The following is a 19114-nucleotide window of genomic DNA, read 5'->3' on the forward strand; positions in this document are numbered from 1 at the left end:
CACACACACGCACACGCAGAAAGAGACTGAGACTGCCGGCCGAGAGAGAGAGAGAGAGAGAGGGAGAGGGAGAGAGAGGAGACAGACAGACAGACAAAGACTGTGACTGAGAGAGAGAGAGAGAGAGAGAGAGAGAGAGAGAGAGAGAGAGAGAGAGAGGCACACACATACACACACACACACACACACACACACACACACACACACACACACACACACACACACACACACACACACACACACACTCCACTCCACGGTGGTGAGTATCGGGCCGGGGGAGTATCGACACGCTCCCCTTGATGGGTCACAGTGCGGTTGGTGAGAAAGGTCTAACTCCATTGACTGGAACGCCGATCCTCTGATTCCATAGTGATGGACCTTGCAGAAGAACTGTTCGTGGGGTACCTTGTCAAGGGCCTTGGAGAAGTCAAAAGTATTCATGTCTGTTTGGATTCCTTTATCCAGGCTGGAGGCGATTTCGCGTGTCAAGGTGAGGAACTGATGGGTCTCGCAGCTTCTTCTCACCTTGCAGCCATGGGTGCAGTTTGGTGTTTCTGTTTTTCGCTGTATGCATGTATGTGTAATACATAAATATGATTCACAACAAGGTATTTTTTCAGTAATAATTAGTGGGGGGGGGGGGTGTAAATAACTTAATAAATAATTCAAACCACCGCTCATACTCGGGGTGCTGTGACTCAAACTTGTGTCTGAAAATGGTCCGTGACTGGAGCTTTTTCGTGATAGAGGAGATTTGGGAGATTTTGCAGCTTGAAGAAATCGTACGAAGGGAAACCACTACCAAATCTTTACATTGAACCAATCAACATCAACCGTACTGTGCAGCGGACTTTTTGATAAAATAACGAAATTGAGGATCTTGTTTCGACGCCCGTAGGTCATTTAATCTTTTTTGTTCGTCCGGTTTACTTTGATTAATTGATAAGACTATAACTGCATTATCTGACAATTGATTGTACGTTTATGGGAAAGGTAAGCGCCCATATTGACAAATGTCAGTTGCGGCTTCACGAGATTTAGAACCAATAGAAGTCAGACTTAAATCAGCCAAATGGGTGGGTGGGGAATTAAACCAGGTTTATTTTGGGGAACTATGTTTTTTTCAAACTGAAGTCTTGAGTGTTTACAAGATCTCTTTTCCTTTTTTGTGTATATTCAGTATCAATAAGCTCACCAGTATTGGCGTCAGTTCAAACGTAGCAAGTGTATAAGAATGCTTGATTCTTCACAGTAACTAAAGTACCTGATCATTCAGTCAGTGCCTCAACCTGAGCTGGCACTCCCATTCTATACATGAACAAGTCAGCAAGGCTTCCTATGACAGAATCTAAACTGTCTTCTTTGCTGTACACAGCTACAGTCAACACACACGAAATAAAGTATACAGAGCAGACTGAAGCCAAGGCAAATCAAGCCCGCAGATGTTGCCAAACATTGATATGATATGAAAGTTGGTCCTGATACTAACATAGTGAAAGACTGAAAGACACCCCGTATACAGTAAAGTGTAAAGTAATGCACATGGGAAGAAATATGTGCAAGAAAAAATCCAGAAAACAAATACCATATGATAATAGAAGACACCACACAGGACATTGAAAAATGTCAAAGTGAGAAAGACCTTGGCATAATTTTTTATAATAAACAATCATTTGACATGCATATACAGAATATAATAAATAAAGCCAACCAGATGATAGGAATAATTAAGAGAACATTTACCTATTCAGATAAAGATATATTTCTTAAGCTGTATAAAGCATTGGTTTGATCACAAGTGGAATATGGTAATATTGTGTGGCACCCATACCTCAAGGGACAATCTATAGCTATAGAAAGGGTACAAAGAAGAGCAACTAAATTATTAAAAGAATGCAAATCTATGAGCTATCAACAGAGACTTATATACTTAAATCTACAGTCATTAAACAAAGGGTAGAAGGCTAAGAGGGGATTTAACAGAAACATACAAAATGTTAGATTGCTATAATGAAGTAAATGTGAATAATATTTTAGAATGTCAGATTATGAGAGTACAAGAAATTCAATAATGAAATTTTTTAAAGAGCACTGTAATACTAACCTAAAGAAAAATTCATTAGCTAATAGAATTGCACATATATGGAATGTGCTACCTATCGAAACTAAACTTGCACAAAATACTAATGCGTTCAAAAATCTCCTTGACATGAACATCAATTTAAAAGAAAAATTTATTGACTTTGACAAGTGATTTACAGTACATGTAAAAGAAAACATATATGTATCCCACAAATAAAAGGAGACCGATATTGAAGGGGACATAAAAAAGGCCGTGAGGTCTAGGCAGTCAAATGCCAGTCCCTACACTACTACTACTACTAGTATAGACTACATTCTAAAGCCCTTGTAAGTCATATCTTGGGGCATACTTTTGACAATATCCACATTTCTTCCCCTGTACTCTTTCCATTCAAGTTTGATTTGAAAATGGAATGATTTGTAGGCCAAAAAAAAAGTGATATATACTCTACCTTTTTTCCTATATTGAATGCTGTAAAGAAGACCAACAAGAGAGTGGAGGGGCAGAAATGAGAGCATATAATTTTATATTTCAGTGTTATTGACCAATTTACAAATTTTTCCCTCTTCAAAGCGAAAGAGTATAGGGGAAGAAATGTGGATATTGCCATATGGTTTATGAAATTGATTATTAATTAAATGTAAATGTCAGCAGGTTATACACACACTAACTTGACTAAAGAACTTAAACTTTTGCTCTAAAAATGTCTGATTTGGATTGTTAAATGACATGACATGATACAAGTGGTGGTGGTGTGGTGGGGTTTTGTTTGTTTTGTTGTATTTTTACAACATTGATTTACGAGTTTACTTTGTTTCAGATGACAGCCAAAATGGTGTCTACAGATGCAGTCACTGCTATGAAGATGATGGCTGCTGATCCAAAAAAGCGGCCCTTGCTTGTTAAAGTGAGCCTGCTATAGTTGTATCAAACACTAAGGGAGAAAATATGCATTTTTCATTTGCAGTTTTAATTGACCTTACACTAAGCACAGTGAGTCACAGTTACTGTGTTAGTGAATAGTATACGCACATGTACAGTATCACTATTACTATCAGTATCAATAGCTCAAGGAGGTGTCACTGCATTCGCTACACCACATCTGCCAAGCAGATGCATGACCAGCAGCGTAACCCAACGCACTTAGTCAGGCCCTGAGAGAAAAAAGAAGAAGAAGTAAATGAATATTTAAATTAAGAAAGAAAGAAAGAATGGAAAAAAAAGAAGAAAATACTACTAATATTAATGATAAATATAAGTAAAATAAGAATACAATATTGATAGTAAATAAGCAAACATGTACATGTATGAGAACAGTAGCACACACACACACACACACACACACACACCATGCACACATGCATGCTCACGCATATTAAATAAAAACGGTTTGAATATATTACAGTTTTATTTTGATACATAACATGCATGCTCAACAAAAAAATTTGTAGATGCATAATATTCCTTTCACTAGTTTAGTTTTTTTGTTTGTTTTTTCCTTAGTTTGAATTACTTTTTTTTCTTTAATGTTATTTAGATGAATATTAATTTTATCAATCACTAAGCATGTTGCTGACAATATTTGATGTCAAGTTGTATTCATCATCTGCTATCTCTAAATAAAGTTTTGGTCGTTATTAATAGTGAAATTGCATTTTCTTTTTTTCTCCTTCATCATCTTTTTCAAATAAACCAACAAATTTCACATTTGAATTATAGTTAATGTATGGCAATAACGTGAGACAGAGAAGAAGAAATTCTTTGCACACACGAAAAGAAAACTGACCACCAACAAATCAACAACCCACACTCATGATTTTCTTGTTTATCAGTATAATGATTATGTTCACAATTCCTGCACTGAAGTAAGTCAGTCAAAGCTACATGTACCTTTACCTTAAGTTTTGACAAATTGAAATTGTAAAACACAGAGATCTTGTTCCATGTCCACATAGTACATCAGTGTTACCCAATGCATGTTTTTATTTTTGATTCCCACTTAAGATCTGTTGACAGTTAATTCAATGCATGTTTTTATTTCTGATTCCCACTTACAGATCTGTTGACAGTTAATTCAGACTTTGAAATATATATATAATTATATATATATGTGTGTGTGTGTGTGTGTAAAAATGTGATTGGTCAGGTCATCAAGTGTATAGCTCTGTAGACTACAGTCAGGTTTATGCCTCTTGGTTTTTCTGTGCTGACATTTTTTAAAACTGTTTTTGACAGGACACCACATGCATGGGAGGACTTGTGTTGGTGCTGTCCAACCCTGAACCATCTGTTGTTATCCTTGCTCTGGAGGTATAGAATAACTGTGTCACCATGTAGACAGTACTATCTGGAAATATTGTGCCTCAGACACACACACATAACATGTTCTTTCTCACATCCATGCAGATATAAGCACACACAATCAGTCTGTCAGTCAGTCAGCTGTTTGCCTTTATATGGTCCAGCTGATCATGCCCACACACTCATATATACAAAAAAGTATGAAAAATACACACACTGAAAAGGAATAGGTCCACCACAACCATCGGCACAAACACATGGACACTGTTACTTGCACATATACCGCCAGCACATAAAGATGAAATATGTAATATATTATTAATATAATAGTGATGATGTGAACACATGTCACAGTGATGCAATACCTACACATGGGGCATACAATTACATTATTCTTGCGAACACACTCACACACTTGGGAACCTACTTGCTACATATGAACTTTTTGGGAGAGACTAGCACTGAAGCTGGTCACGTGTGTATTTGGATGAAAGTGATGTGAAGGAATGTCACATTGCAGACTCTGCTGCTGCTGAGCGAGGACAAAGAGTCTCGACCCACCATAGCTGCTCACATAGGCATTTTGGAACAGCTGGAGGTGCTTCTGCACAGGTTGGTTGGACAGTAGGGTTGTGTAGTGTTGGACAACACAGGCTGAAAATACCAACCCATCCAATTGTCCAGGATAACTAAACCTGGCAGACAAGTGGAAATGCCCTCTCTAATTTTCCATTGGGCAACCATTCTCTGACTCTGTCAGTGAAAGGTTGACTTAGCAGTCTGCTTCAGTGCAGATTGATTACACTTCCCTCCTCCCCTTTTCACTTGAACACCTCCCTTCAAGCAGAATTTTTATTTACTTGATCCCAGGACGCCTAAAAGTTATCTGGGATTTTTCTGAGCTTGCAACATGACTGGCCATGTTTTCCTTGTTTTCAGCATGTGTTGCATTGACATATCAGAGTTATCACAGTCTTCTAGGCTAGAAAAGTTGTGAACAATGTGATATTACTTATTCACTAGTTATCAATATTAAACATATTTGGTTGTGAATGTGTTTCATTATCTCATAATCTGTCTGTGGAGTGCAGTTTTTCACCCTTAACCAGTTTGTGTGCAGTCTTGCTTGACTGACTGATGCAGTTTTATTGGATACAGAATATAATCATTATTGGAAAGGGCTTGAAATTATATGGCAGGGCTTCATTGTTTCAGAGACAGAATAACTTTATGATCTGAATAAGAGAAATTATATCTGGTGAACTCTGTGACACATACAGATTACAAAGGGAACAGTAAAATTGGCACACCATGTACGTAACAAAAACACACACAGCTTAGTCATAGGAAATCAAGCCCAATAAAAGCATCACCTTTCCACAGTATGGAGAAAACACAAATACGCACCTGTGGGTACACACAGACCCATACATATGTTTTTTGGCGTAACACTTGCCTAACATTTTAAACAAATTTGTGTATTGCGTTGCTCTTTTTCTTGATATGATGCCACTTTCTTCTCTCTCTCTCTCTCTCTCTCTCTCTCTCTCTCTCTCTCTCTCTCTTTCAACCTGTCATACATCACCACCACTGTTAATGAACTTGTGAATCCTTATTAAATTGCTCCCTTCTTACCCTCCCTACCTCCCTCTGTTTATTTGTGGGCAGTCACCTGTCATGTCATCTAATGGTTGTAACTTGTAATTGTCACTTTATTTGAAAGGTTAAGGCTTACTGAACACTTATAATACATGTTATGACCAATAGCTTTCGCAGCATTCTCTAGTACATCAACTTGCAGATCTGAGCATGAAGAAACCGTGCAGACACTGGCTGACCAGCTGTATGGTCTGTTGACGGAAACCCCGGCCACCCCTCTTCGGGATTCAAGCAACTCAAATGTTTCCAGGTGAATCTCTCTTTCTCAGCCCTCACCTCAGAGTATTGCAATGATTATCAGGGTTCTTACAGAAACTGGAAAGTATTGGAAAAATGAGATAACCATTCCCAGGGCTGTTAAGTCTTGGGAAAATGTTTTGCCCTTCAGGTTCTTGAAAACCAGAAAAGTTTTGGGATTTTAATAAAACTTGTGACCAGTACCCTTCATTGTATTCAACTGAGAGCTTGATGCAATTAAAAAAGAAATACTCCAAAAAATCAACTGATATGATGCTTGATGTGGAATGATTGATATGTAGAGCAATAATTATGTTGTTGTAAGTTCCTAATGTTAAATATTATATTTTATATGTGAAGCCTTGTCTGAATAAGAATATTTGGAGAAAAAAACCCTCTAGAAAAAGATAATTATAAAAGTGATGAAAATTCACCATCATTACTGGGATATCCGCTGATCTCTTTCATTTGTGGATAAGCAAACATTTTATTCAGTTTGGCTTTGCATTTGATATGGAAAAGTTTCTCTCTGGTCTAGAAAAAGCATGGAATTTCGTTTGGTCACATCTTTGGGAACTCTTGATTATGACACATTTTTATGTTAGCTGAGAGTGTTATCAAGGCAACAGTCAAAAGGAAGTGAAGAATTGGTTTTACTTAGCACTGTTTGTGAATTAGATTTTGTGTTGAAACAGTATTGTCATCACTGGAAGCTGTCTTCTTTTCTACATTCTGTAATAAATAAGTACAGTGTATGTGTGTCTTGAAGGAGATTAAGTGTAGGAACCTGGTGTTTGTGGGTGAACAAACAAAAAAAGAAGAAAACCTTGCAGTTTGAAGGTGTGAAAAATGCTAGAAATGAGCAGGGAAGCATGCATACACACACTCTCTCTCACTCCTAAACATTCACTCATGTCTCTCTCACTCACACACACACACACACACACACACACACACACACACACACACACACACACACACACACACACACACACACACACACACACAAACACAAACACAAACACAAACAAACAAACAAACAAATGAAACTTCTTGGTTAATATTGACTTATCCAGTTTCATCACAGGGTCACACTCACCTGGAGTGGTGTATAATCTGATTTTGAAAAGATGTTTTTAACCATCCTCTTTTATGTTTTCAGAACAAGTGGGAGTGTGAAAGGAAAAGGGAGTGTCAAGAGTACAAAGTCTGTGGTTTTGCAAATACGAGGGATTCAGAATCAGGTATTGTAGACTGCAGCTCACCAGCCACCTTAGCAGTGGCCACAAGAAGAGATAACAGACACAAACATTAATTTACAGCTAGCTCCATGATCTTGTTCCGGGATGTTTTCTCCTGGATACTCTTTTTCAGTTCTTGAAGGAAATCTGTGTTTTTGATAATTCTATGTGGACTGAAACAGAGGTGGTGACTTGGGCTTTTTATGTTATTTATCATTAACTTGGTTTAAATTTTCTGAGCGAGTTATGGGTGAATTGGTCTTTTGATTGTCTTGATAGATTTTTAAAGATAAGTTTTGGTTCTCTTCAAACCAAACTGAGGGGAATTCAGCCCTGAAAAGGTCCCTTTGTAGTTGGCAAGGCTATAAACAAAATGATTGAATGTGATATGCTTCAGCTGCTGATCTGCATCATGCTTGTTTTTATTATTAATCTGACAACACATTCTGGTGATTGATTCAAATCATCTCGACCTGTCAGTAAAAGACCAGCAGAACAGGCCAAATTCACTGGCAGAAGTTTGAAAAAAAAAAAGTTTATATATGAAGAAGAAAAATAAATCAGCTTACCAAATGATGGAAAATTTGCCTGAAAAGATTTTGTCAAAAGTGTTATCCCTTTATTCTTAGCTCTCTTTCTCATTTATCCACTCTCTCTCCAATTATCTGTGACTTCTTTTTCACATAGTCTTGCTTTCATGCATCACTTCATTTCTCTCTGTCATTTTGTCCGTGTGTTTTAACTTGTGTACAATTAATGGTGGAGCTTTTATACAAGGGGGAAAATAGGTTTGCCAAGTATCATTCATGATTTTGCATAGAAAATGGAGAGGAAAATTGAAGGTAGATGATCAACTGTAAAATACAATGCATCATCAGACTGACAATAGTTACAATGAAGTGCTGACATACTAGATTAAAACATTCTTCTTTTTTTCTTTTTTTTTTTAACAGACTTTCTCTCCCAACTTCCTTGTTGAAAAAGAAATTAGAAGAGGAGAGAAAAATAGAAGAATAAAAGCAAATATTTATGGCAGACTTTGTTGATAGCTGATAATATAGTTTATGCTTCATATACATATATGTACACAAATCAAACTCACATGAACACACACACATTTTTGTGCAAGTATTTATATTTTTGAAAAGATTTAAAAAAAAAAAGAAGAAAAAAAAAAGACTTGCAGCATGTCTGGTTGACATTTTCAAGGGCTGTTTTTATTTTCAAGGCTGACCGCGACCTGTGCATACGGCTGCTGCTGCATGTGAAAGGAGTGGTGAGCGTGACCTTTGACTCTGGTAAAAAGCAGTGTCTCCTTCGCACCAAGCCTGATGTTAGACCCGAGGTGAGTGAGGGAACAAGGAGAAGAGGATGGTGTGGGGGTGGTAACATTTGTTGGTTGGAATAATATATATATATATATATATTGTATATGTGTATATATTTTTTCTTTTTAATATATGCAACTAGAACTGTCTCACGCATGACCTTCAGAACTTTTTGTTTTGTTTTGTTTTTTTGTTTTTATTTTAGTCATTGTGTAATCTGTGTGTATCTTTTGAGACTCAAGTATCGCATGCTTTTTTACTAGGAAGGACTGGGTAGTTGTTCTTATACATGCTGAGTGGAACAGTGTATGTTCCTTTGTTCTTGTTTGATGAGGTGGGTTTTTCTGATTGAACTTTTTAAGTGCTTAACAGATGCTGATCACTATCATTGATTAATTTATGCTAAGATATTCTACCATTTTTCAGTCCTTGGTTCGGGCTGTGACCAAGTCAATGACCATGTCAGCCCAGCAAGTGATAAGGAATGAAAATGGAGATGAGGCAAGTACTGGAAAATGGACTTATTTTTGGTTGGTTTGTTGTTGTTGTTTCTGTTGTTTTTTGCTGCCCCACTATCTACACCGTTTCATAAGCATTACTCCCACACCACTCATTCTGAGCCGCCCATACACAGCAACACCCGGATTCGTCTGTCACAGTCCCAGCTTCAGCAGTCCCCAGGGAACCATTGATGTTAGGTCGCCAGGAGACCACACACCAGAGGAAACCCTGCGAGTCACTTTGGTGGTGTTCAAGTAGTGCCTGTTCTGATGAGATGAGTGAGTGTCCCTCCCAGAGCGGAGACAGTCACCATGTCTCTCCAGTGACGGCCCCCAATGAATCTGCCGGCACTGAAGACCTAGACAGGACTCGCCCCAAGCACGGAAGTTGAAGGGTATCATAACTGAGGCCACCATGAGAGCAGGGCATGAAAAGTCGTATAATTTGGGACATTTAAAGACAAAAATTTATTGATGATGGAGGAGGAAGATGATGATGATGATGCTGCTGCTGCTGCTTTGGAGGTTCATTTACCTTCGGGACTTGTGACAAAGCTGTACTCTACGCTTCCTGTCATAATGATATCCGGTGTTAACTCATTCGGGACAACAAGTTTTCTCCCATGCTTTTTCCCACAGATGGCCCATTTGTGAGGGTTTGGAAGAAAAAATTAGAAAAAATACAAAATACAGAGTAAGAAAATGAAACTTTCAGAATTGGTTTATTATGTGTTGGGCTATTATATATAAAGAAAATATTATTTTTATACTTTTGCCATTATATAGAAAATAATGCCAATTTCTTACCCGAATCACCATACCCATGCTCGCTTTCTGCACTTAATTCACTTTCTTCTTCGTCATCATCCACCTCTTCAGTATCTGACCCTTCAGTTTGTGTAGTATTTCAAGTACTTCGGTAATACTAAAACGTTGTTGTCGCTGCCTTGTTCACTCCACAACCTTTTGAGAAGAACCTGCTTTGCTAACAGGCTGGCACGCGAGCAGACAACTGGTCAGTGACTTTGTCAGCGTGTGTGCAAGACTGGCCACACATGACGGGCTGGCCAATCATACCATTCGGTTGTGGAGTGACCCGGAATAGCACACTCTGCTTGGCTAATCACAAAATCACGTGTACAGTGCATGATGGATTTTTATTTTTGGAAAATGCTATTCCATTCCTTCGTCCATCGTCCGAAACCGAATACATTTTATGTAGGAATGCTCACGCATTCCGTCGTCCGGAGAGAGTTAACCAGGCCTGAGAGATACAGACACTTGCATTGTTGGTCAGGAAATTAGACTAGAGAAACACTCAAAGACTCATCCGTTAAGTGGATGATACTCAACTGTGTGGTCCAGGTATTCCCAATTAAGCCCATGGCACACTCAGCTCTGGGTAGAAGCCAGACACGGGCCGAAAAACTAACCTGCACCCTTCCAGCTGTCAGTCCTGCAATGTTAACCACTTCGCTACGGCTATGGACATTTTAGCATAGACATTTGTAATTTTTTGTCATTGTTTTTTGTGTTGTTTTTTTATTGCCGCATCATCTGCACCGTTTCAGTGGCGTTACTCCCATCCCACTCACTGCTAGTCCCCAATACATTGCCACACCCAGATGCATCTGTTACAGTCCCAGCGTTGCGGTCCTCAGGGAACCATCATTTGTGATTATTTGTGCCTTTTGTTCAAAGTTAACTGCATATGCTGTTCCTGATCTTTAACATAATGTAAATATATCTAGACTTAATGTTTTATATCTTTTTTGAAATAAATTTTTTTCTATAAATTGTGAGATAAATGTTAGATTACCTACAAGATTTATAGAGATATTAAGTTTTGGATATTTAAACATTTTACTTTGAATATTTACGATTCAACAGTAAGTAAGCTTTTAAGAATACTGTTCGTCGTTGTTGTTTTTTATTGGGGAAAAATCCATGAAATCAAAGTTCTGTTATAACAATAACATTTTCTTATTTGCTTGTTGCAAGAAAGGTCAAATTAGGCATTATATCACAGAAAGTCTGCTTTTCATATTTGATACCATTCAAACCTGTCTTACACACAAAGGTTCAAAATGCAAAATAACACTTTTTCATTGTTTGTTCTCGGTTTGTCCAGTCCCTTGTTGCTTTCAATGTGAGTGGTGGGATTTCCACCGACACACCTGCAGCATCCCATGGAAAGGAGAACGACAGCTTACTGCCCCCATATTTGTCTGATGATGAAGAGGAAAAACATGTGCAGCAAGATGACAAGAATGCTATCTCCAGAGGAGGCACAGGTGACAGCACAGCTTCCCGGTGGTTCAGTGCTGCTGCCAGTTTCCTCACCAACTCCTTTTATTGGTGATCTCAGTGCCATGCTGTGCTGAAGATGACAATTTTTACTTCAAAGAAAGTTTTATGATTACACTTTTGTAAGTGACTGTCACAGATTCTCATGACATGAAAGCAGTGGAGGGGTTCTGAGGCATATGATAAATGAATGAGAGACTTGATTTTTTGGTTTGTGTGTGTGCATGCTTGTGTGTTAAGCTGGTTTCCATGTGTTTTGTTCTTTAATCATGCTAGTCTGTTGGACTTGGCTGTGTTCATATGACATGTATAATGTATAAAATTGTTTTTATGAATGTGAATGCAGGTGTTGCAAATAGTGCAGAAAGTTACTTGATGTTCAATTTCAATTTAGGCAAATTCTGCCTAAAGTGAAAATTGTAAATTTGAACACAGATCTAATAACGAATATGTGAAGTCTGAACGGGTCCAGAGTGTCAATACCAAACAAAAATTACAAGGCCTTCCATTCATTTCAACATTAAAACATGAAGACAAACTAACCAACACACAACATTATGTACGCAATCACCTGGTGTTCTAAATTGATGCTGCTTAATTGTTAATATGAAAACGAGAAATGTTACCAGAAAACAACAGAATGAACACGCATTTAGTCTTGTGTGATGGTTATAACACTAAACCCTTGTTCTTTCTGTTTCAAATTGAGATGTTAGAATTATCTGTGGTCAACATTGGCTAAAAATTGTGTTGATTGCTTACAGAAGGCAATTGTTAATGTTAACAATGTGAAACAAATGTCATTCTGAAAGCCAGAGTGAAATGGGTGAACATATTATTTACAGGCAGAGGATTAGAAATAGGAGAGACACAGTGTTCATTGAAATGACTTGATTTCAAATTTAGTGATTGGGCTTTCTTTTTATCCCATAATAAGAGCTGTCAACTTCGCAGTTCTGGTCCTTGAGTTGATTTTTAAAAAGAAAAATAAGAGTGACTCCATTGGTAAGCTGTGCTGTCAGTACTGCAGCAATGATGCCGTAACAAAATATGTATTGAATGCTTTCCCCTGTCTTAAAGAAGAACAGGTTTCTTTTAAAAGAAGTTTTAGATTTAAGACAAAGTCTTGAAATGTCAAATACAGATTTTTAAATTTTTTTTTTTAATGTGTAGTCCCATCCCCATTACACTCTTCTCTCCCCACTCCCTGAACACCCCACCTCATTCCCCACTTTCCTTTCTCTTGTGAAATGAGACTTTCAATCAAATAGTGCCAAAGGCAGAAGGAAGACATTTACAGCTGATTTCATTGGATAAGTGTCTTCAATTTAACGAACATATAATAAGAGAAAATATATTGACTATTTACGAAATCATAACAGACGGGCCTATTCGACTGGGGTTTAAAGATTGTAATTCGTTTGTGGTGATCTTATCTGATTGTTTAGTCAGTATGCTAGAAATCCATGTTTGTTTGAACAAATCTCTACTGGAAAGTGAAACCATGAACACTGCTTCTTAATCTTATTGGTTTTTATTTGTTGTTACATTGTAAATGTTCAGCTCATGTCTCTTGGTTAACACAATTTGAAAAAAACAATTGAATTACAGCACAAGTGCAAGTTTTGATGCCTTTTGTGAAAGTGATGGCATGAAAAATAAGCATGTTGCACTTTTTCTGAAAACAGCATATGTGTGATGTTTCATTGTGCTTGATAGTTGGTGTTCGGAAAAGTGAACCATTATGATTATATGAGTACATGTCAACACGGTATCAGGACACAAAGAAAAGTGTTATGAGCACACATGATGTGTTGGAATGTTGGACATGGTTGGAACTGACAGCTATAATACATATGCCTTGTAAGAAGAGAAAACATTAATAGCAATACATGTATTTCAAACATATAAATCTTATACCTAAGAAAAATGTTTCTTTTTTACCTATTGTTTTTCATTTACCTCAGTCACACATACCATCCTTTCAGCAAAAACAAAACACTCCCGTTCTGCAATTTTATGAAGAGTTTTGTGTTTACCATCCAACAGGTGTCGGTAACTTCCTGTCATCATTTAATGGCGTCAGTGTCTTCTATCAGCTGATGGACTTCTTTTGTGTTTCCTATTTACTCTTGAGGACTTCTTGAGAGTGTGTCAGCCACAATGAGTGTTTCCCCTGGGGAGCAGACAGCTTTCGCACTGAATATCATGAGACGCATCAGCATTCACTGACACCAGATGGGAGGGAGTGTCCTGGAGATCCTTTTGTTGATCAGGGAACCAGTGGCTTGTTGTCGGTTTGAAGCATGAAGGAAGGCATTCCTGTCAGATATGTCTGGGAATTTTCACATGCCCAAACAGCTGCCAAACATTCTGTTTTTTCAACCAGATTGTAGCTGCGTTCAGTTGATGTGAGGGTTCTTAAACATGAACCGACGGGCCTCAATCTATCATGTTGGAGAAGAACACCACCCAAGCTGAATGAACTTTCATCTGCACTGACCACTGATGGACGGGTAGGGCTGTAGAAAGTTAGTGTTGATGTCTTTGTCAGTAGCTGTATAACAGTTTTGAATGCCTCCACCTTGAATGCTGGTCCTTTTCTAACCACTTAGTGACTGGGTGCAGGGTCGTTGACAGGTTGGGAATGTGTGTATGAATATATATATATATGTGTTTTTATTCATAATTTTTTTTATAGATATAATTATATATATATACATATATATGTGTGTGTGTGTGAAATTATGAATAAACACACACACATACACATTCAAACACATGCACAAGAGATACGCAACAAATCTGCAGCCTCACAGATATCTGAGCTCTTGTAAACAAAGATTCAAAGAAATTTAATCCTTTTGCCTCTTGGGGTGTGGAGGATACAATAACAATACATACTCATTGAATCACAACTTAGTCCAATGACGTCTCCAAAACTCGCAAAAACGCAAAGCCACGCACGCACAAACAGACGTGTGCGCTAATGATAATGATTTGCAACAAAACAAATCAAACTTGAACACACAAGCATGTTTTAGATGTAACAACGCCCTTTCCTAGTTTTATGAATTTACTTAAATCAAGTGTTTTCTTCCCAGCACTGAATAGATTGCATAAACTGAACACTGACATGTGATTTATATTTATGTGGTATCAATCTATTTTCGAATTACAGTATTTTGGGGGCATTCTAAAACAAAAAGAAATTCACCCCCAACAGTATCCATATTACATTCATTGTAAATTATGTTTTCTCTGTTTTCGCCTTCTCTTCTTCCTATTTCGATCTGCAGTGCCAACACTACACATAAAAAGCACACGATCCCTGAAACATAAACTCACGTGGGCGCGCTCCCGGTGCGTGCTCACACACATACACACAAACATCTACATTCGATCCACATTTCCTGACTGTTACAGACGAGATGTGTTAAGCTTATTATTTGTCCGAGCGACAACACAACAGTGTCCAGTCTCAGTTCACTGGGAATGACAATGCGGTCATTGGACAGGAGATCATAGACAATGGTGAAGTGTTGCCTGTTTGTCCAGTACTGTTTTAGTAATGGCGATTCCGGCAGGTAGGAAGGCCAGCCAGTTTGACACTATTCTCTAACTTGAGCTGTTTCTGGATCAGCTTTTTGCATCTACTTGATTTCTTCCAGTTTTTGTGATGATGCTTGGAGAATGTCGATGGTCTGTTTTTCGTATACCGTTATATCATCAAGAAGACTGATGTCTGCTTCTTGGGGTTCACTGGCTGGGGCACGTGAAAGTGCGTCTGCTGTGATTTGGTTTTTGCCTGCAACGTGTGTAACTGTGGGATTGTATTTCATTTGTCGAATGCGAAAGCGTTGAATTCTGGTTGGCATCTTGTCCAGATTTTTTGTGTTCAGGAGTGGGACAAGTGGTTTATGATCAGTTCTGCGCCGCTGCCCCATGTCGTATCAGGATGAGCCCGAGTGAAGACGCTACTGCTGTTTGCTATTCACTTCTCGTCTGAGCGTTGTGTTGTCATGGTCTCGGGTCGTACACACGGATCTAATCACTAGCAACGTGAGTTACGTACCCTTCATACATATTATCCTACAGAAATGATGCCAATATTCGTTTGATTTGCAAAGGATCGTGCTCTACCTTTCAAGCTAGACTTTTACGGCCGCTCCCTCTCCCTGTCTTTCTTTCTGCAAGGCGACCATTCGTGTGATGGCCTTTTGCCTGTAATTTTCGGTACTCATTTACTTTCCATAGGATTTCAGATTTTCCCAGATGTAGAATGCTCGTTGTTGCGGTACCAGCAAGCCTGTTAGCTCGCTCATTTACCACACCTGCATTTACCACACCTGCATTTTAAGCTTTTGAATCTGCCGAAAGAAATAATAACAAAAAACAACCCAGAATATAACAATCCAGTCTAAATGGCAAGGGCATTGACTAAATGAGTGAAAATGAGAAACATTTTCAACTCGGCTGACCTATCAGGTCTGCTCAGTTACAGACTCGGCTGATGCTTAGATACGGCCAAAAGATCGTTTAGAATTAGCTCCACAGTTAGGTAACTTAGCTCTGATTAAAAGGTCAGCAAAAGGCCTTGCGGCCTAGTTTAAGTTGAAATACTATACTATACTATACTACTACTATAATACTATGCTGCACTTGTTTTTAAATGTCGACAAGAACCACTTTTCTCTCCATCATTAACTTGGTTTAAAACTTAAGTAGGCTCAACAGAAATCAAAAGAAGTTAAATAAAATTCGAAGCAACAAATTCACGTGGGAACATTGATAAAAAATACTGTCGGACTACTATATATGAGTTTAACCCGTTTGTTTTCTTCTCGATATCCCAAAATCGTGGTCGTGACGTTCGAACTTGAAATAGTCTGCGATTTCGTCAGCGTTGGGATCATTTGGGAGATGACGTAATTATAGATTCGTGCAAGCGGGCAAACAAAACTGTCCTCATCAGACCATTTTATATTAATTTCTTTTATCACCTCAAATATTTAAACGTAGCAGGATTTTTCAGGATGTTGTCGCACTTCTTTTGTGTCAGTAAACAGAAGTCAGGTGGCGGTTCCGGCAGAATTCTTCCTTCGGTGAGTGATTTTTGTTTATCCCTTTCATTTATCATCCGATGCGAAATACAACATGAAAGCAAGCGACACAAAAGGAAGTGAGACACAGTTTATCCTGGCAGAAAGTGAGGTTGAGAAAGACTTACCTAGGAGTATTTATTGATAATGGACTATCATCCTTCAGGGAACAGATCACCAGCAAAAGCAAACAGAATTGTTCTTGTACTTGTGCTTGTATATTGCGGTGTTGAAGGCCTAACCGGCCTGTTCACCGATCCAGAAAATATCTCCCACTTGTTATGCAGCATGCGTGGCATATTAATGGTGACAGGCTGGGTCGTACAGTGTAGGCAGGCTCTTCCAATGCGTGTCCAGTCTGTTTTTAAAGGCGTTTACTGATGGGGCGGTCACCACACTATCAGGGAGGCCATTCCATACAGTGACGACTCTCTGGGAAAAATACCCAGCACGCAAGCTCAGCCTGCAATGACCCTTGGCCAGCTTGAGGGTGTTTCCCCGGGTGTCCCTGCCTTGAAAGAGGTGCAGCATGGGTCGATCTGTGTCGTATATTCCGTGTACGTACTTGTACACGTCTATCATTATTATTGTTCGCATTATTCGAAGACCCTTTGACCACCTGACACATCAGACCTTTGTACAATTATACAAGGCCCTTTGCCCGACCACTATTGGAACATGGTCACTGTGTCTGGCAGCCACATCAGAAAGCATTGTGCAGCGAAGTGGAGGAGTGTGCGACGCCGAGCAACAATATCATATCATATCAATATCAAGGCGTGCAGGCCTGACAAGGCCTTTTGCCCGCTTGAAGTGGGGAAGAAAAAGAGAGTCCCCACATATGCCTGGTGCATTTTTCAACATTGAGTGCGCAATGCTTGAAAAATCAATAAATATGTAAATGAGTTCTGTATTTAAATTTTTTTTAATGAATATCAAGATAATTTTTAAATGTATTCACTGTTCCTGCGGAAACAACGTCTTGTGACAAATTATTCCAAACATTTGTTACTCTTTTAGTAAAGAAATGTGCAAATCTGGAAGTTTTTACTGACACTTTTAATAGTTAGTAGGAATGGCCTCTTGTGGCACTGTTCTCATTCAATGTAAACAAAGAGTTTATAGCTCTGCTGTCATATAATCCATGTGTCATTTTATACATCTCTATTAAATCACCACGCAGTCTTCTGTATTCTAAACTAGATAACTGAAGTGCTTGCAACCTATTTTCATAGTCCATATCAGCAAAGCCAATGCTGTTATCCCGATAAACCAAATCAGGAGAGATTGAAAACTGAGACTGCCACCGAAGAGATATGACTGAGGTGTATAGCCTAACTATAAGTGCCTCCAGGGTTACTACGAAGTCGACGGCAAATTCGAGCTTGCCTGCGGAAGAGATCTACGAGGGCACAGCCTCAAGCTACAGAAAAACCGACACAGGCTCAACATTTGAGGAATTTTATTCTCAAACAGAGTTGTTTCCCTTGCCCAGCAGCGTTGTAACTGCACCTTCCATCAACTGACTCTTTAAAAATCGACTTGATTGCCGCTGGAAAGATTTGCCCACTGTGTACTCACCAAATTGTTATTAGGTGGTTTTTGACTTTAACTATTGCCCCATACACCTGCCACGCAGTCGTTACGAAATATAGGGCTTTCCTTTTCGTGGGTGGTCAGTATTTCCCAGTTTGTGTGTGTGTGTGTGTGTGTTTGAATAGTCGTTTCATTCCCCGACCCCCACACCTTTTTTTCTCTCCCATTTTTTGGGTGGGTGGGTGAGTGGGGCGAAAGTGAAGGTAGTGGAGGTGTCTCAGTCGACTTGTGTGTATACTTTGGCTGTTAACTATTACAGTGGACTTCGGATATAAGAACACCGCCGGGGCCAGCATTTGGGTGTCCTTATAAGCGAGGGTTCTTATAAGCATACCTCGGATATAAGGTCAGTTGTGCTAGTGTGTGTTCTTATAACCAAGGAAAGAAGAAAATATTGTGGACAAGCTAAAAAGAGTCGTATATCGACCTCTAATGGTCTGTGTGCGTGCGTGCGTGTGTGTGTGTGTGTGTGTGTGTGTGTGTCCACGGCAATCTCTTGCTTGTTTAAGCCTTTGCGTCAATGAAGTGGAACTTGCTGGTTGGCTTGATCTCGATGCAATATAGTTTACTTCTTTTGCGTACGTGAAACATAAATTTAATGCAAATAACTCTAGAAGTTATGTAACAATAGCTGTCTTAATGAAAATGAGAGAGAGAGACAGAGAGAGAGTTACGATCACATTTTGACAAAATGACTTTAAAGAATACAAGGATACAAGGAAATTTATTGGGAGTATACGTATTACAGCCTAAACTACCA

At 38.7% G+C, this 19114-nt stretch overlaps 1 protein-coding gene across 1 annotated transcript; it reads left to right on the forward strand.

Annotated features, from left to right (window-relative positions):
• The first annotated feature begins 817 nt into the window (after positions 1 to 817).
• On the forward strand, positions 818 to 15628 carry LOC143280363 (armadillo repeat-containing protein 1-like). The gene is made up of 11 exons (XM_076584999.1): positions 818 to 894; positions 2904 to 2990; positions 4319 to 4393; positions 4905 to 4996; positions 6186 to 6293; positions 7443 to 7524; positions 8750 to 8866; positions 9276 to 9354; positions 11533 to 11643; positions 13706 to 13711; positions 15585 to 15628. The coding sequence occupies exons 2-11, from the start codon at positions 2904 to 2906 to the stop codon at positions 15626 to 15628; spliced, it is 801 nt and encodes a 266-aa protein (XP_076441114.1). The 5' UTR covers positions 818 to 894.
• The last annotated feature ends 3486 nt before the right edge of the window (positions 15629 to 19114 follow it).

This window comes from Babylonia areolata, chromosome 3 (genome assembly GCF_041734735.1).
Source record: "Babylonia areolata isolate BAREFJ2019XMU chromosome 3, ASM4173473v1, whole genome shotgun sequence".
Lineage (NCBI taxonomy): Eukaryota > Metazoa > Mollusca > Gastropoda > Neogastropoda > Buccinidae > Babylonia > Babylonia areolata.